The 16,828-nt window shown below is 36.1% G+C and overlaps 1 protein-coding gene and 1 pseudogene across 1 annotated transcript in view; both read left to right on the top strand.

Annotated features, from left to right (window-relative positions):
* The first annotated feature begins 469 nt into the window (after positions 1-469).
* SMCHD1 (structural maintenance of chromosomes flexible hinge domain containing 1) overlaps positions 470-16,828 on the top strand; it is a 139,777-nt gene continuing 123,418 nt past the window's right edge. The window contains exons 1-5 of the mRNA XM_024580150.3: positions 470-1,025; positions 6,612-6,687; positions 7,360-7,521; positions 11,561-11,643; positions 12,315-12,445. Of these exons, the coding sequence (XP_024435918.2) occupies positions 843-1,025; positions 6,612-6,687; positions 7,360-7,521; positions 11,561-11,643; positions 12,315-12,445 (635 nt within the window). The 5' untranslated portion in view covers positions 470-842. The remainder of the gene's footprint in view (positions 1,026-6,611; positions 6,688-7,359; positions 7,522-11,560; positions 11,644-12,314; positions 12,446-16,828) is intronic.
* LOC112322564 (ATP synthase subunit g, mitochondrial pseudogene) lies at positions 13,887-15,845 on the top strand (annotated as a pseudogene).

Below are 16,828 nucleotides of genomic sequence, written 5' to 3'. Positions count from 1 at the left end.
AACCATTAGGAAATGGGATGGAAAGGGTGGTGTAGGGTCTCTTGACAGTGTTTTCTTTCCGTGGGAACCCACGTGCTCGCCGCGGGGGAAGTTCCACCTAGTGAGGCCTGTGCTCCAGATACCGCACGCCTGGTGCTGACTTAACGCGACCCGACTGCGTAGGGCAAACCCTGAGCAACGCGGCAAGCTCGAGGCCGTGCAGGCTCGGTCCGCTTCGCAGAGAGGAGGGAAGATCCCAGGACCCTCATCTCACTACAGTGAGAAAAGAGTCCCTCAGAAGCCTCCCCACGCCGCTCCCGGGACAGGCTCTCTGGACTCAGCTAAGGGGTCGCCCCCAACAGCTCAGGTGCCCACGGAGGCCCGCGCTTCCCTCCAATTTCGCGAGGGCGAAAGGGGCGGGCCCAGGCGCGGAAGCCCCGCCCCCGCCCGCGCGGACTGCCGGATTCGCCCCGCCTCCTCTTGAACGCTGGCGGCCCCTCTTCCTTCTGCGCCACAGGCCTTGGCGGAGGCCCCGGTTTCGGGTCGCGCCGCGAGGCTCGCGTGGGTGGCATCGGGCACGGGTCCCGGCGCTACGGAGAGCGCACCCTCCACCCCGCGAGCGGCGGCCGCGGAAGTGACGTGTGTACGGGCAGGAGCTTGTTTGAATCGGTTCCCGGGTGATCCTCGCGTTTGCCGCGGTTCTGCCACCGCCGCGGAGGGTGGGGCTGCAGCGCGCCGGGGTGGAGGCCTCTCGCCGCCCCGGGGACTGGAGCTGAGGGCGCCGCGCGGAGCCTGAATCTGGGTCCTCTGAGCGCGGCGGCGTTAGGCGCCGGCGCGGCTGTTTTTTTCTCCTCTCCCCCAATATGGCAGCGGCAGGCGGCGGCGGCGGCGGGCCTTCTGTGGGGACGGGAGAGGGCGGCGGAGGCGACGGCTGCAGGAACGTGTACTTGTTTGACCGGCGCGAGAAGGAGTCGGAGCTCGGCGACCGGGTGGTTCAGGTCGGGGAGCGCTCGGACTTCTCGGAGTTCCGCGCCTCCGTGTGTCAGGTACGCGAATGGCCGAGGGAGGGATGCGCCGGAGGAGTTTGGGCTGCGAGAGTGACGGGAAACTCCAGTTTTCACTATAAGCAATAAACCTGTCACCCGGCCCTGGTCCTGAGGCTTTGGCTTCTCTCTCCCGGGTGCCCGCCATCTCCGTGTCCGGGCGACGGGAAGCCTAGGGCCGGCCCTGCACGGGGTGCGGAGCCGGCCCCCCTGTGGGCCTCCCTCTGCCCCGGCATTTCGCGGGGGCTCTCGCCGCCCAGAGTTTCTCGGGCTTAATTGGCCTTCGTACTCCAGTTGCGTCTCTTTCGTGTAGAACTTTTATTTTGTAAGTAAGAGAGAATTAATTATACCTGGCGGCTCTGTGAGGAGCGTTGCGATGCTTAAAAGTTGTGAAATGCCTGGAGTCGGTTTACTTCAGGTTCATTAAATGATGCAGTAATTCCCCGGGTCGCCCTGTCAAGGACTCGCGCCCGCCGGCGCTGGCTCGGTCCTGCCGTAGTGGGCACACTCGTCCGACCTGGTCTCGCAGGTGGAGCTTGCTTTCTGGTTGTCTGAACCCTGGTCCCTGGGAGCTCCTGGACTAACTCGGAAGGAGTCCGTGGGCGACTGCAGAACACCAAAGAAAGCAATGTATTGGTTGGCTTTAAAAGTTAAGGACCATGTGAAAGAACCAGCTTTGTCCTGTGAAGCGTTTTATTTATAAGAGGTGGTGATGCAGTCTGATAATGACATGCCCTGCATTAAGCAGATGAGGTTCTCGTTACGCTGTAAAGAACTCTTAATCTACCAAGGAAAACGAAGTTTCTGTGAAAGTGTTTTAACTTCAGTGGGCTGATGATTTAGGACTGTTTCAGAGACATAACTCTGTGTAGTGCTGACGCAAATGAAATCAAGAACCAGACAAGCAGCGTGAGAGCAAGGACTTTGATTTGTTCACAGCTGTATTCCCAGTGCCTAGAGCTGTGCCTGATGCATAGTAAATGCCCAAGTTGATGAATATTGTAATGACGAAAATGTATGAACTTGGAAGTTCTTTCTGTGCCTTGATGTAGCGGATTACCATGTGATTTAAGAGTGAATGAAAGAATGCTTGTCTGATGAGTGTTTTGTATCTAAAACTATCCCACAAAATGGAAAAATTTTATGTTTATTATTTTTATTGTAAAAACATCAGCAATATAAAGAAAATATGGAACCAGAGGGAATAAGTAAACCTTTATGCACTGTAAAATTTTATAACCACTGTTAACACTTGGGGTTATTTCTTTGGGGTTATTTCTTACCCCCCATTTTAAAAAAGTTTTAAATGTATTGGAGGTGACATTGAATAATAGCATTGTATAAGTTTCAAGTGTCCAATTATGTAATACATCGTCTGTTTATTGTGTAATGTACTCACCACCCAAAGTCTAGACCCTCATCTTAAAACATAACTGTAATGCATGTTTACTTTTCACTTAATATTGTCAGCATTTTTCTCTTTTAATGCACATTTTCATAATCAGAGTTTGAAATGGTCTGTTTAGTACTGCTGTTTACATAAACAAATCTCCTTTTTGTCAACATTTACATTACTTTCAGTTTTAAGTAGTGCCATGATAAACCTCTTTGAATGGGTAGTCTTTCATGTCATTTTCCTTGTTAGAGGAGGAGGCAAAATAGTGTGCTAAATTAAAGTTTTGCTTTAAAACTTGAACCAGGAAGTCTTTGTAGTGTCAAATTATTGTGGATCTTAAACTGTTATTTGGGGATAACTCACCTTGTGGAAAAAGGGAACAATCAAGAGGGAGGAAGAGGAAAGAGCAGATCTGGAAGAAACCCTTAGACCTGTAATAAGCAGCTATTGATTCACTTGAGACCTTGAGGCCTTGCAGAATCAAAGATTAGAAAATGACTCAATTGGCTATTCCTTAAATATGTCCAGACATTAAAGCCTTTGTATGTAGACCTTCCTCTCCAACCCCAGTTTTTTTTTTTTTCCCCAACCCCAGTTTTGAGGAAATGACTACTTTTTTGTTTGTATGGTTCCACTGTATCTTGTTACCCTACTGTGGCACTTATTATACCATCATACTTTCTTTAAAAATTGTATGCTCCTTGTGGGCAGGAGCCTTATGTAATAGTTTATAGCTATTTAATTAATCAATCTCTTCCTTCAGAAAAAATTTATACATAGGGTAAATTATGTTAAAAATTCCAAAGATGAAAAGAAAAATGGTATAAGGTAACAGATGTAGGAAAGAGTAGAATAGTAACCTGAGGAGAGTTAATAAGTGGGTGTTCATTCAATAGTATCTTACCTCAGTGCTGAACCATGAACTCAGCTTTGAGTTTCTTAGAGGTCAAAACAAAGAAAGAAAGGTAAATGATAGAAAATTCACAGTATCTATAGAAAAAATTCCTGCTGCTAGGGTAGCAAAGCTTTGATTTGAGCAGATTTCTCCCTACATTCCTCACAAATCCTGCATGGCCAAATGGACAACATCCTTAGAGATAGGAAAGGCTGCTGCTTGTCTTTTAATGCAAGGTAGGGTGTGTGTTATTTAGAGTGGTACAAGCTGCTTTAACCAGTTACCGCCCAAATTTTTGTAGACATTTTATGAGTGTTCCGGTCTGTGGGTGATTCAGGGACAGAAGCATTGGAAGGGTATGATATCTTGAATAAATGTGTAATATAAAAATATTTAATTTGTCCAATATCAGCTATAAAATATTAAGAAAAATTATAAATTCAAGAAATAATTTTTATGCAGAATTATAGGAAACACATACAAAAAGATAGCTTATTTGTTTTAATTGAATAATAGAATTATGGAAAGATTGAATGGAATAATTAGAAACACATTTCAGATGTACAACGTAGATCTTAAAAATGCAATTTGGCACATAGTTTTTCAGTAACTATAAAAACAAATTTCGTTCTACAGGATGCATAAGAACATAATCTAACAGTTAAGAAATTGTAGAAATAAAGTACTAATGAACTAAAAATGGAGATTACACAAAAACCTAATAAAGATCTGTAAAGACATTTTTTATTTCTGTTAAATAGAATCTTACCCCCATCAGTTTTTGTTCATAGCTTCATTTCTCTTGGGTTGCATAGGATATGGGAATCTTTAATTTTACTAAGTTATGCTAAATTGCTCTTAATGTGGTTGTGTTAATTTTCAGTCCTTTCAGCAATGTGTATGTGTGGTCCAATTTCCCTATCTGGAGGCCTATACTTTTTATTACTGGGACTTAAAAATTTTTACAGCCTCATGGGAATAATAATCGAGTTGTTTTCATTTCTCTGTTAACTAGTGAGAATGAGCATATTTTCATATTTTCTAGTTTATTTTTTCTTTTATGGCTTGCATTTTTTGTATATTTTCAGAAATCATTTTCTCTGTATTCTAAAAATTATTCCCCTGTTCTCCCTGAACAATTTTGGATTCATATGCAGCTGCTTTAATTGTCTTGGAATTTATTTTTGAGTATGTTGAGATGGGGGATTTTATTTTTACCTACTTCTATGAAGTTAACTATTTGTCCCAATATCATTTATTCAATAGTTTATTCTTTCCCCACCAATTTGTAATGTCACCTTTCCTATTTGCTAACCTCTCCACGTAAGTATGTGTGGATCTATTTCAGATCCATTCTCTCCCACTGGTCTATCATAGTATATTTTATATAGAAGTTTTTCTTATAAAAGCTTTAAATATAGAGAGAGCTAATAGTATAATGAACACAAATATACTCATCACTCATATTCAATATTATCAAGTATTTACCACACTAGCATAATTTTTGTCTTTTGTATCACATTCCAGGTCTTAGTTCACTTCATTCCTTATTATATATTTCAGCATGCATTTCTATTATCATACCACCAGAATTAACATTTTAAATACTATCTAATAGCTCCATATTTCGATTCATTGACTCAAAAATGTCTTTTTTATAGTTTGTTTGTTTAATTCAGGACCCCAACAGGGTTCTCATATTGACCTTATTTTTTTATGTTTCTTAATCTTCTAAAATTTAGAACATATGAGCAAAACTCTCTTCCCCCAGTGTCTTTAGTTTTCCCTAACATTGATCTGTTGAAGCAGTCAAGTAGGTTTTTCTTTAATATTTTACTTTCTGGGTTTGTCTGTACTCTTTTATGGTGTAATTTAGCTTGTACTATTTTCATACACCTATAAATTAGGAGTTATTTTTAAAGACTGTAATCAAGATTTAGGTTCAACTTCTTTGGGGTGGGGGCGCAAATCTTCATAGGTGGTTCTAGTACTTCATATTACATCACATCAGGAAGTATGTAATACATGGATATTTCATTCACTCTTAGCACTGCTAAAATTGAATTAGTGGGATTCAGGTGGTTTCAGCAGAATCCTTCCATAATAAAGTTTTGATCTGATGGTATATCCATTGGGTGATGTTACGATTGCCACTCCTCCTGTATTTATTAGCTGACATTCTTTAAAGAATGACTTTGCCCACCCTGACTGGCGTGGATCAGTGAATTGAAAGCTGGTCTGCAAACTGAAGAATGACTTTGCCTCATCAAGTAGAGCTATTTGCTTAACCTGAACTACAATTGATATAAGAAAGCAGGATAAATGCTTTATTCTTTTCCTTTAACATGTCTGTATTCAGAATAAAGAGATGATGCCTTAGTTTCAGTAGTGACTAAGGGTTTTTAAAGACTTGAGTATCATTAGTCTACATATTTTTAGTAGTTTTCTGTTGTAAGGTTGGTCTAGATTGACAGTCCATTATTACCTGAAGCAGAAGTCAGTCTTTACTCGGTTTGTACATTGTTGTTATCTAATTTTATAAAATGCCTGTGTCTTTTAATTTTAAATATGTATACAATTTTAATAAAAACTAACTTATTTTTTTAATTCTCATTTTTTGGTTTATTGTGAAATTTTAGTATTTTATGTGTTCATTGGTCATTTCTTTGGATTTTTCTGTTTTTATTGTTTAATTTTTTTGCTCTTTCTCTTTGATGATCTTCATCTTTATGTATGAAAGCTTTTTTTTTCCTAAGGATGCTAACTAACTATGTCTCCTCCTCTAATTAGCCTTAAGTTTTTAAAGTTGTTCTTTCGGAAAGGGTTAGAATAGATATAAAGAGGCTTTACTATCTGCATAGCATGACTATTTTTATCTCAGTGTTATAAAATGTTAAACTCTATTTTCTTTTAGTACTTTTGTTTTTATGTATTTTAATATTTAATGTATATGAACATGTTCAATGTTAATAAATTTACCTATATATTGACTTGAAATGAATTCTTCTGGGAGGAGCGTGCTGATATTAAAACTTTTCCAAAATATCTCACCTATTCCCTTATGGTCAGAGGTGGCATATAATAGAAAAAAACAACCTTGTTAAGCAAATAATTTATAGATAGATTTGTACTTAACTATGAAAAGACAAAATTTAAAAATATTAAGACTTAGACAAATAAATGTAGCCATTGTTACAAGATTATAATATACTATCGGTATTTTAATTTTTTATAAACTTCATTGTTATATTTATTTCTTTTGTGTAATAATTGATTTTATTTCTATTATTTTGGATAGACACTTGGCATTTCACCTGAGGAAAAATTTGTTATTACAACAACAAGTAGGAAAGAAATTACCTGTGATAATTTTGGTAAGCAATGTTAAGTTTATGCTTTTATATTTAATATGTTCTAGTACATTGTAAAGCAATAACTATTTGATTATATAGATAGACATCTAAAAACTATTGATGATTTTGGTTACTTTGTTGGGGTGAGGGAGGAAACTGTCTATATGTTCACAGTTTGTGCAGAGGTTCTATTTTTCAAGCAAGATTGTAGAAAAATACTTGCCATCAATTATGGCTATAGAAGATGAGACCTTATTCAACACTTAGCCACAGGCCTTCCGTGTATGCCCTCAAGAGGCTAATTCTCTTTTAACAAACTTGGATTCTTCCGTTATCTTTTTTTACCTAGTTGGATTCTAAGACCTGCCAGTATTTCATACCTGATTTCCGTTTGAATTTATCCATTCTTCTCCTTTCATGTTGATACCACTCTAATGTAGTTCCGCATCTCATTTTCTGTGATATTTTAACTTACTAAGAATTGAAGGTTTCAGATGCATGGAAGTATTTGGGCCTATTCAACTGATATTCTTAACAAAACACAACTGAATTTATAGATCAAGTCATTATTTGGGGGTTTGCTAGTACCATCTTTAAAGATACTTCATAAATACAATTTCCATATTTAAAGTTAATAAATTCATGTGTTTCTGATTCTAGCTTTGTATTTAAGATATTACCTTTTGATTACAGATGAAACTGTTACAGATGGAGTTACGCTATACCTTCTACAGTCAGTCAATCAGTTACTACTAACAGCTACAAAAGAACGAATTGAATTCCTGCCTCACTATGACACACTGGTTAAAAGTGGCATGTATGAATATTATGCAAGTGAAGGACAAAATCCTTTGCGTAAGTATTCCATTTTACTAATTTTGTCAAACTATTACTCTCCTTTATCCTCTGATTACCTGTCCCATTCCTTTACTTTAAAAAAGCTTCTCATTTGTCCTAGCCTGGTGGCTCAGTTGGTTGGAGCATCATCCTGTGTACCAAAAGGTTGCAGGTTTGATTCCTGGCCAGGGTACATAACCTAGGTTGTGGGTCAGGGGTGCGTACAGAAGGCATCTGGTCGATACTTCTATCTCATATTGATGTTTCTCTGTCTTTCTAAAGTCAATAAAAACATATCCTCAGGTAAGGATTAAAAATAAATAAATAAACAAATTAAATAATTCTACTTTTTTAGAAGACTGTGACAAGTTATTGTGAGCTTCCTTACTTCAATCTATTCATCACAGTATAATTCTTTTTCTGCGTAAGTCATCTTACCTCATAGTAAAGATCCTCTCAATTAAAAAAAAAAAACTTTAAAGATTTTATTTATTTATTTTTAGAGAGGGGGAAAGGAGGGAGAGAGAGGGAGAGAAACATCAGTATGAGAGAGAAATATCTATCAGTGTGTCTTTTACACTGCCCGACTAGGGACCGAACTCACAATCCAGGCATGTCCCCTAACCAGGAATCAGACTGGCAACCTTTCAGTTTGTGGGACATGCCCAACTGAGTCACACCAGTCAGGGCAACACACCTCTCCTTTAGAACTAACCAAGGTATTAGAATTCATTCCCTTTCAACTTACAAGAGATACTGTATCAAACATTTTTTTATCTCATGTATACTCTCCTCTCTGATTAATTCGTCCTCGCCTCCTGTAGACCTCTCCCAACTGAGAAAATCATTACCTTGTAAGGTTGTGTAGTTGAACTGTCTAAACAGTTTGTGTTCTTGTCTCCATTTCTTTATTTTTTTTCTTCCACCTTTACCACTTGCCAGTTTTTATCTTACCTTTGAATTGTTTGCTAATGATTTTTATAAATCAGTTGATTTAGAGAATCTTTTCTGTTCGGGCCCTGCTAAAATGTTTAATGCTACTTAGATGTTTATTATTAACTTTCTTACTAAAATATGTTTTTATTGTATTTGCATACAGTTTGTAGGAAATTAGAAAACATAGATGAGCAAAAAGAACATAAAGAATATCCATATCTCAACCATCCACATATAACCACCCCAGCACTTTGGTGTTTTATCACTTCAAATCTTTTCGTATTGTTTGGTGTTTTTTCTATTTTAGTGGTTTTAGATAATGCTTACTATTTTAACTTTCGTTTAAAATAAAATGAACATCTTTATTATATGTCAATATATACTTGGTTTTAGTGGTTAAACACTATTTAGATAACAATATACTGAAGTGTTCTATTATTAGATATTAGGTTATTTCAGGTATTTTTTTCTTCTTTGCAAATGACTGAATATTCTTGTGGAAATTTTAGTGCATATTCTTACCTTAAGTACTACTAATATATTACTGCTATTGCCTGCAGTACCAGGCACTGTAGTATTTTATGAGCATTTATGAGCATCTTCTCATTTGATTCTGTGTGGAAGCTAATGTTAGGTAATAACCCTATTTTGCAGAAGAACAGAGGCTAAAAGATTTTAGGTTACTTGCCAAAGGCCAGATGTAGTGTTGAGTTAGGATTTGAACCCTAGCAGAGTGACTTCAGAGCTTGACTCATAACCAGTATATTTATTATTTCTGACATTGTTCTTTTCATACAAAAAAAGCTCTTTTTTCTTCAATCTTAAAAACATTGTAGTCTTACATCTTCCACCAGCTACTTCCCAGACTTTTGCTCCTGTTTATATTAAAACTTCCCAAAATAGTTGACTATCTTCACTGTTAGTGGTCTTCTTCCATTCTCTCTTATTCACTCTCCTGTACTTATTTTTTTATGGTTAACAGCGACTAAATTCAGTGATCAATTTTTAGTTCTCATTTTACTAAAGGCATTATTTAACATACTTTATCACTACTTCTTTGATATAATTTTCACTTGGCTTTTTAGAGACCCCACACTATATTCTACCACAGACTGCCTTCTGTCTTCTCTTCTTTCCCTACCCTTTCTTTTTAATTATCGAGATATAACTGGCATATATCCCTAACCTTCTTAATGTTAAAGTGCCTCAAGGCTTAGTCCTTGATTCCTTTTCTCCTCTTATTTCCTTACTTGGTGATCCCACCCAATCTCATGGCTCCAAATACCATTTTTATGGCAGTGACTCCCCAATGGAGGTCCTGAGAAATGGTCATTTTTAGTTAAATATTGAAAATAATGACAAACTTACTCCTAAATTCCAAATTTTGTCTATCCAGGAACTGTTTGTGTGGAATCTCCACTGGAATATATAAGATGAGAACCCAAATCAGTTCACTGATTCCTGTACTACATATACTTTTCCCATTCAAATGCCCTAACCTTTCAGTTGCTAAAGTCAAAAATCAAGTTGATTCTTCTTTGTCTCATACATTTCATTCATTCTGTCAGAAAATCCTGCTGGCACTGTCTTCTGTCTTTATCTAGAAATGACCATTTCTTACTGCTTCTATAGTTAACACTAGGACTGAGGCACCCCATCATATCACCTAGATTATGCGCTGGCCTCCTAATTCATCTCTTCCCATGCCTGTACACACAAAGGTTGAGAAGTCAAATTGTGTCATTTTTCTACCCAGAACACTTATGGTTCCCATTTCATTAACAGTAAAGGCCAAACTCTTTACAATTGCATACATGACCTTAGCAGTTCTATTTTATACCTCTCTGACTTTGTCTTCACGACTCCTCTTGCTTGTTTAATTCCACTCTGGTGTCAGTTTTATTCTCAGCTTAGTGCCCTCTTCTTGGAATGCTCTTTCACTAGAGAGCCCATCTCATTTCCTCACCTCATTCAAGTGTGGTTTATCTGTTACCTTCTTAACAAAACTTTCCTTGATCACCCTTTTAAAATTGCAACTGCATTTCCCCTGTGCCTTTAGTAATTTTTTTACCTCTTTTCTCTGCTCTTTCTTTTCTCTATAGCATATACCACCTTCTAAGAGCTAAAGAATTTACTTATTAATTAAGATTATATTTGATTTCCCACCTTCTTCCACTTGAGTTTTAACTCCATGAGAACAAGATTTTTGTCTGTTGTGTTTAGTTCAGAGAACAATGCCTGGCAAATAGTGGGTACTTAAATGTTTGCCTGTTGAATAAATCTTTAATTCTTTCTTGGGGATCAATTTCTAAATGTACAATCATGTAGTCAATAGGTATACTCATTTCTATGACTTTCCATATAGATTAATTACCTTCCAGATTGATTTTACCAGTTTTCATTCCCACCATCATTGTGTGAATAAGTAGGGAATCTCATTGTTTAAGCCCTTGCTCTGATTTTTGTGACTTTATGTTATATTCCTGGGTATTTCCTTACTTCTTTCCTTTGCCTTTGCTGTTGCTTCTGGTTATTCTTGACTATATGCAGGGCCAATGCTAAGTTGAACATCAAGTTGGTTGTGTAGTAGGACATCAATAGCAGTTCTGTGTGAGTAAATCAGACATGTTTTACCATTTGGCAAGTTGCTGTTAGTCATATGATTTCTGTATCTAAATTACCTCTTAATAGACACTTTTATAGTTGCTTTGTATATCCCTCCTTATCTCTATATGTGCTTACTTTTGACTTCCACATGATGTAATTATATACCACAGAGTACTATTTGATTTTTATGGTTAAAGTCGTGTGTTCTTATGTCTGTATGTCTGTCTTTATGTTATAAACTCCTTGAGGCCAGGAATCATGGCTGACTGACTCATGCCAAATAGTGCTATACAGGTACTGTTGGATGACTACTTTTTTATGCTGGTATTAATTGGTGATGATGCCTTTAATTATGTGTTGCATCGTTAGAATCAGGATGATACTTTAATTCTAGTTCTTTGGAAAATAAAAGTGATGGCTTAAGGTACTTCAGAGTTTTTTCTACTTTGAACTTTAATGTGAAGTGCTTGAGAGGGAAAATTTAAAGCAATAATATTTTCTCATTCTTTTCCAGCATTTGCTCTTGCAGAATTAATTGACAATTCATTATCTGCTACTTCTTGTAACACTGGGATTAGAAGAATACAGATTAAATTGGTAAGACAATAATGCCATTAATCAATTTACCTTTTCCTTTTATAAAAGTAGTACAACTTCATTGGAGAAAAATGAGAAAATAAAGATAAATTAAAATAGAAATAACTATTTGATATCTCTTCATCCATTGTTAAAATTTTTCATGTGCCCTTTTTTCATTGTATATATATATGTGTACATAATGTGATCATAGTATACATTTTGGTTTTTTGTGATCTTTTTCTTAACCATAACTACATTGCCATATCATGCTTATTCTGCCATTTAATATCATATTGCTGCAGGTTGGTTTATTGACTATTACATAAGTTATAATATAAAAGATAATATAAATTTACCTATTATTGAACATTTAGGTTTTTTCTATATTTTAAGCAATGCATTGTAAGCAATGCTGGCATGATGAGCATCCTTACAGGTTTTTGTACAAATCTCTGATTAATTCTTCAAGATAAATTGTAAGAAATGAAATTTCTGGATTAAAGGACTTGAAGAATTCTATGATTTTTAATTCATACAGCTGAAGTGCCTTTTAGAAAGCTGTATTAATTTACACTTCCACCAGAAATGTATGAGTGAGCCCACTGAATCACTTTTTCTCTCTTTAACTTTCCATGTTTTTAATATTGATGTGACTTTTCCTGTCTTTTTCAACTTATTTTATTTTATAGCATTTTGATGAAACACAAGGAAAACCTGCTGTTGCAGTGATAGATAATGGAAGAGGAATGACCTCTAAACAGCTTAACAACTGGGCTGTGTATAGATTGTCCAAATTTACAAGACAAGGTGACTTTGAAAGGTTAGAAAACCTTACTCACTTTTTTTATGGGCAGTTGGGTATTTTAATAAGGATAAAAACTCATTATTTATACATAATACTTTGGAGGTTTTGATGTTACCAGCATATTTATTTAGATTTTTATGTTATAGAATTTTTATGATCAATGCTTTGTTTAGAAATAGTCAAAACATAAATTATGTTGTGCCCTTCCATTGAACAGTTGTTTTTACGTTTTCTGAGGTATGTAGAAATTTTGTTGATATGTTGAGTACTTTCAGGCTTTTCACTCTTACTAAGTTTAATGAAAGCTGCGTAGCCTCTAGAGAAGTAGAATGGATTGTAAATAGGCTTTAGAAATCACCTAACACCACTTTAATGCCACTTTTAAAATGGGTAATGCATGTAGTTCGATTGAGCTCTCTGTTGCTCTTTTAGGGGTCTGTGTTACGAAACATTCACAGCTGTCATGGAATAGAAGCTAGTCAGAAGTTTTCTATCAGAATGTGTTTGTAAAAATATCCTGAATGACAATGTCGTAGAGGAAACAAAATGTACTAGAAACTGTCAGGGATATAAAGATTCAGGCCCTTGGGATATTAACTCAATTCTAATAAGCAATGATCCATAAATCTTTTGCTGTCTTAAGCAATGTTGTGTATTTTAGGGAACATACTTGGGAAGAGTCTGTTGGTATTCTTGTGTAAGTAGTTGATATTTTTGTTCAAGTCCTGTTTTTGCTCTTTGCTGTCAAAGAAAGTCACCCAAATTTAAGGATTAATCTAAAAAATATGTTAAAAATTAATGTAGTTAGTATATTTACTATCTTATTGCTGAAATTTTAGTACCCTTAGAATTTTCATCAAGTTTGTAAAGACTTACAGTGTTGTGGTGAAAGGCAATATAGTGAAGAACAAGGGCTCTGGAATCTTTCTTTTAGCCTGGCTTGATTTCTAGCCTTACTTAATTGTATGACATTGGTCAAAGTACTTCCCTTTGTCTCAGTTTACATATCTGTAAAATGGGGATAATACCTCATAAGGTTTTGTGAAGAACAAGTGAGTGCCTGGCTTATGGTAAGCAATCAATATAAGTTATAATTTTAGTTATTATTTCTTATTCTTGGCCTCAGACTTTTCTACAACCATTCTTTTTCACTATTTTTGTGAGTACATCTTCAAGGATTTATAAAATAGCTATAGAAAAGGATAAAAATATCCTCTGTACGTGAAGGGGAAAGGGAACAGATGGTATATTGGACTAAATGGTCAGAAAATGTAAAGAGGAGAAAGTAGTAGAGTCTATAGTGTATTAAAATTAGATCTTAACTGGATTAATGGGATATTGACTTTTTTCTAGATTTTAGCCCAATACCAACTTTTAAACTTAATCCAAATGCTAGGGAAATTTTGTTTAATTTTGGTAGAAATCTACCTGTTGCTGGTTTTTTTCTCTAGCTTTATAGATATTGTGTCAGTAAACAATCAGGTGTTGTTATAGTTATTATTTAATCATACTGCCCTTGAGTCCAGAAACAGTTCTTGACCCACTCTAATTTCTATTAGTATCAGATGTATTCCCTCACTCCTCTAGCATCTGCTCCTATAGAAGAAACTGTCAATTACTCAACTGCTTTAAATTTCATTTCCACTGGATACAACGATGGGTATCATAGGATACAGACTGTGGAAGAAAAGGAAGGACATCCTAAAAGTACGAAACAGCTGTCTTGGCCTGTAGCTTCTGTTGTAGTGGAGAGGAAATCAGAAGTAAACACACACAAAAGTTATAATCATTTCAGTTATTGATAATTGCTGTTAAGACAATACTGAATAATATGTTAGAACCCAATGGCCATCTCCTTTAGGTAAGGTGAATAGAGAAGTCAGTGTCCTCTTTGAAGTTATATTTGACTTGAGGCTTGAAAGAAGAAAATATTTGGAGGCTGCAGACATTCCATCCTAGAACCATGGCCCAGTTTGTCTGTAACCTTGCGGAGAAGCGCTCCCTTTTATCCCCCATGCTGGTAAACACTGCCGTGACTTATTCAAACCATTGATTGCCTACATTTTGGTACTGTGCTAAGGTTGAGCTGGCTCCTCCAACTTCTGCTGAGATCTGTACAGGTATTCAAACTTAAAAAAAGTCAGTAGTGCTCAAACTGATAGCCTCAAATAGCTCACAGTTAAGGAAGCTCTCTGAAAAGTTAGGTGGCCACTGAGGTGTGGATATGGCTTTATGTTGGCAAAGTTATAGGCAAGTGTGGCATTATTGGCCATAATCTTTGAAGACCAGTCTTTAACATCTGTTTGTTGTGGGTTTATTATTTGAATGTTCTTGGACCACGAGTGATCAAAATGGCATTTGAATAAAAAAATGTCAAAATCAGTGTGTTCTATATCAGCCACTGCATAGAAAGATCACAATTTCTCTTGTTATTAGATTGGATTGTCTTTTGCTTTAATAACATTAATAGAGCTCTAAGTGCATGTCTTTGCTTAGCCTTAAAATGAAAAGCATGTATGCGAATATACCAACCCTGTGTGTGTATGTGTGTATGGATAAAATTTTAATTTGAAGGTTGGAAATATGATATTTTTCTAGAAAAGTTGAGGAAAGCCCTGGAGAAAACTAGAACTTGTTACAGTAGTTAAAGAATAAAATTTGCATGGTTACTCTTTGATACAATCAGAGAAAGACCTTTTTGACAATACCTGTGTCTGTAAATGTTGGGATAATTGGTGGTATTCTAAATCTATCTTTGTGTCCTGAGTGGTGGTAGCTTAGTTTGTTGGGCTTTGTCCCACAAAGCAAAGGGCCAGCCACAGGTTTGATTCCCTGTCAGGGCACATGCCTGGGTTGCGGGCCTGGTCCCTGGTTGTGGTATGTGCAAGAGGCAACCAGTTGATGTTTCTCTCACACATCGATGTTTCTCTCCTTCTCTTTCTCCATTCCTTCCCCTATCTAAAAGTAAATAGTAAATAGCATTTAAAAAAAAATAGATATGTGTCTTTGCAACTAACATCTTTAATGCCAAGACAGTGAATCAGAGCCATGACCTACATTTTTTATCTAATTTTTATTATTAGATTAAAAATCTATTATTATTAATCTATCTGGTGTTCTGATTTTTAGGACCTATCTTTGCTAAAATAAAATACCCCCTGGATGTTTAAACAGGGTTATAATTTAGTATCATACATGGATCTAAAAGTTTATTATGTTTTAAAATAAACGGAAGTATTGGTTATCAGAAGGAGGAGAAGAAAATACTCAAATGAAGACCTGGTCGGGGGAAGTGTATTCCTAGTAGAGGGAATATCAGCAAACATAGAGACCCTGAAATTGTGATCAGTTTGTTTTGTTTGATAGGTGGAAAGGAGACCGGTATTGTTAGAACATAATACATGAAAGGGAAAGTAGCGGGAGATGACGTGAGAGTCTAATTTGACAATATTCTTTATAATTCTCACCTTGGTATTACCCTTCCCTCTACCCTTTTTATTTTGAAAAATTTCAAGCTAACAAATAAGTTGAAAGGATAGTACTAGATATGTCCTTTAAGCAATCAACATTTTGCCAGTTTTGTTATCTTCTATCTATATACACACAAACTCACACACTCTTACACTTTCTCTTCCAAAATCATTTGAAAGTAAGTTGAAATATCTCCTTCACAGGGAAGTTCTCATAAATAACCGTAATACCATTATCACACCCAAGAAATTTATCACTAATTCAAAATATCTCACATAATGTTCATATTTAGATTTTTTCCCTTTGTTGTGTCTGTCTCTCTGGTTTCTTTTATAATAATGCCTTGCATTTTTGTCATTAATAAAATTGTCTTTTCCCCTACAATCCTGGATCTCAGTGTTTCCTGAGCACTCTTCTTTTCTTCAATATTTTATAAAGAAAATATTGAAGAAAAGAATGTATTTTGAAACAGAGAAGTTGAAATTGAATACCCAGATAGTCATAATCAGTTTTTACCATTGACAGTTGCTTTACCACATATCTATTTATCTCACTAACCTTCAATTCATCTTAATTTTTGATGTAGTTCAAATAAATTACAAATATCAATAAACTTTCTTTAATGTTTAAGCATTGATATCATTATCTACCATTCAGTTTTGTTTCTTTTGAAGTAAAATGCGCTTACAGTGAAGTGCTCACATCTGTCTTAAGTGTATCTTCATTGAATTTATTTTTTATGGTTATATAATTTATATACCTTAAAATTCACCATTTTAAAGTATACAATTTGTGATTTTGTATATAGTCACAAATCATCATTACTAATTTCAGAACATTTTCATAGCTCCAAAAGAAACCTTATAACAATTTGTAGTTATTACTTATCCATCTTCCTCTCCCCAACTTCTGGCAATCATTAATATA

Source organism: Desmodus rotundus, chromosome 10 (genome assembly GCF_022682495.2).
Source record: "Desmodus rotundus isolate HL8 chromosome 10, HLdesRot8A.1, whole genome shotgun sequence".
NCBI lineage: Eukaryota > Metazoa > Chordata > Mammalia > Chiroptera > Phyllostomidae > Desmodus > Desmodus rotundus.
This window is presented reverse-complemented; position numbering and strand designations above follow the sequence as displayed.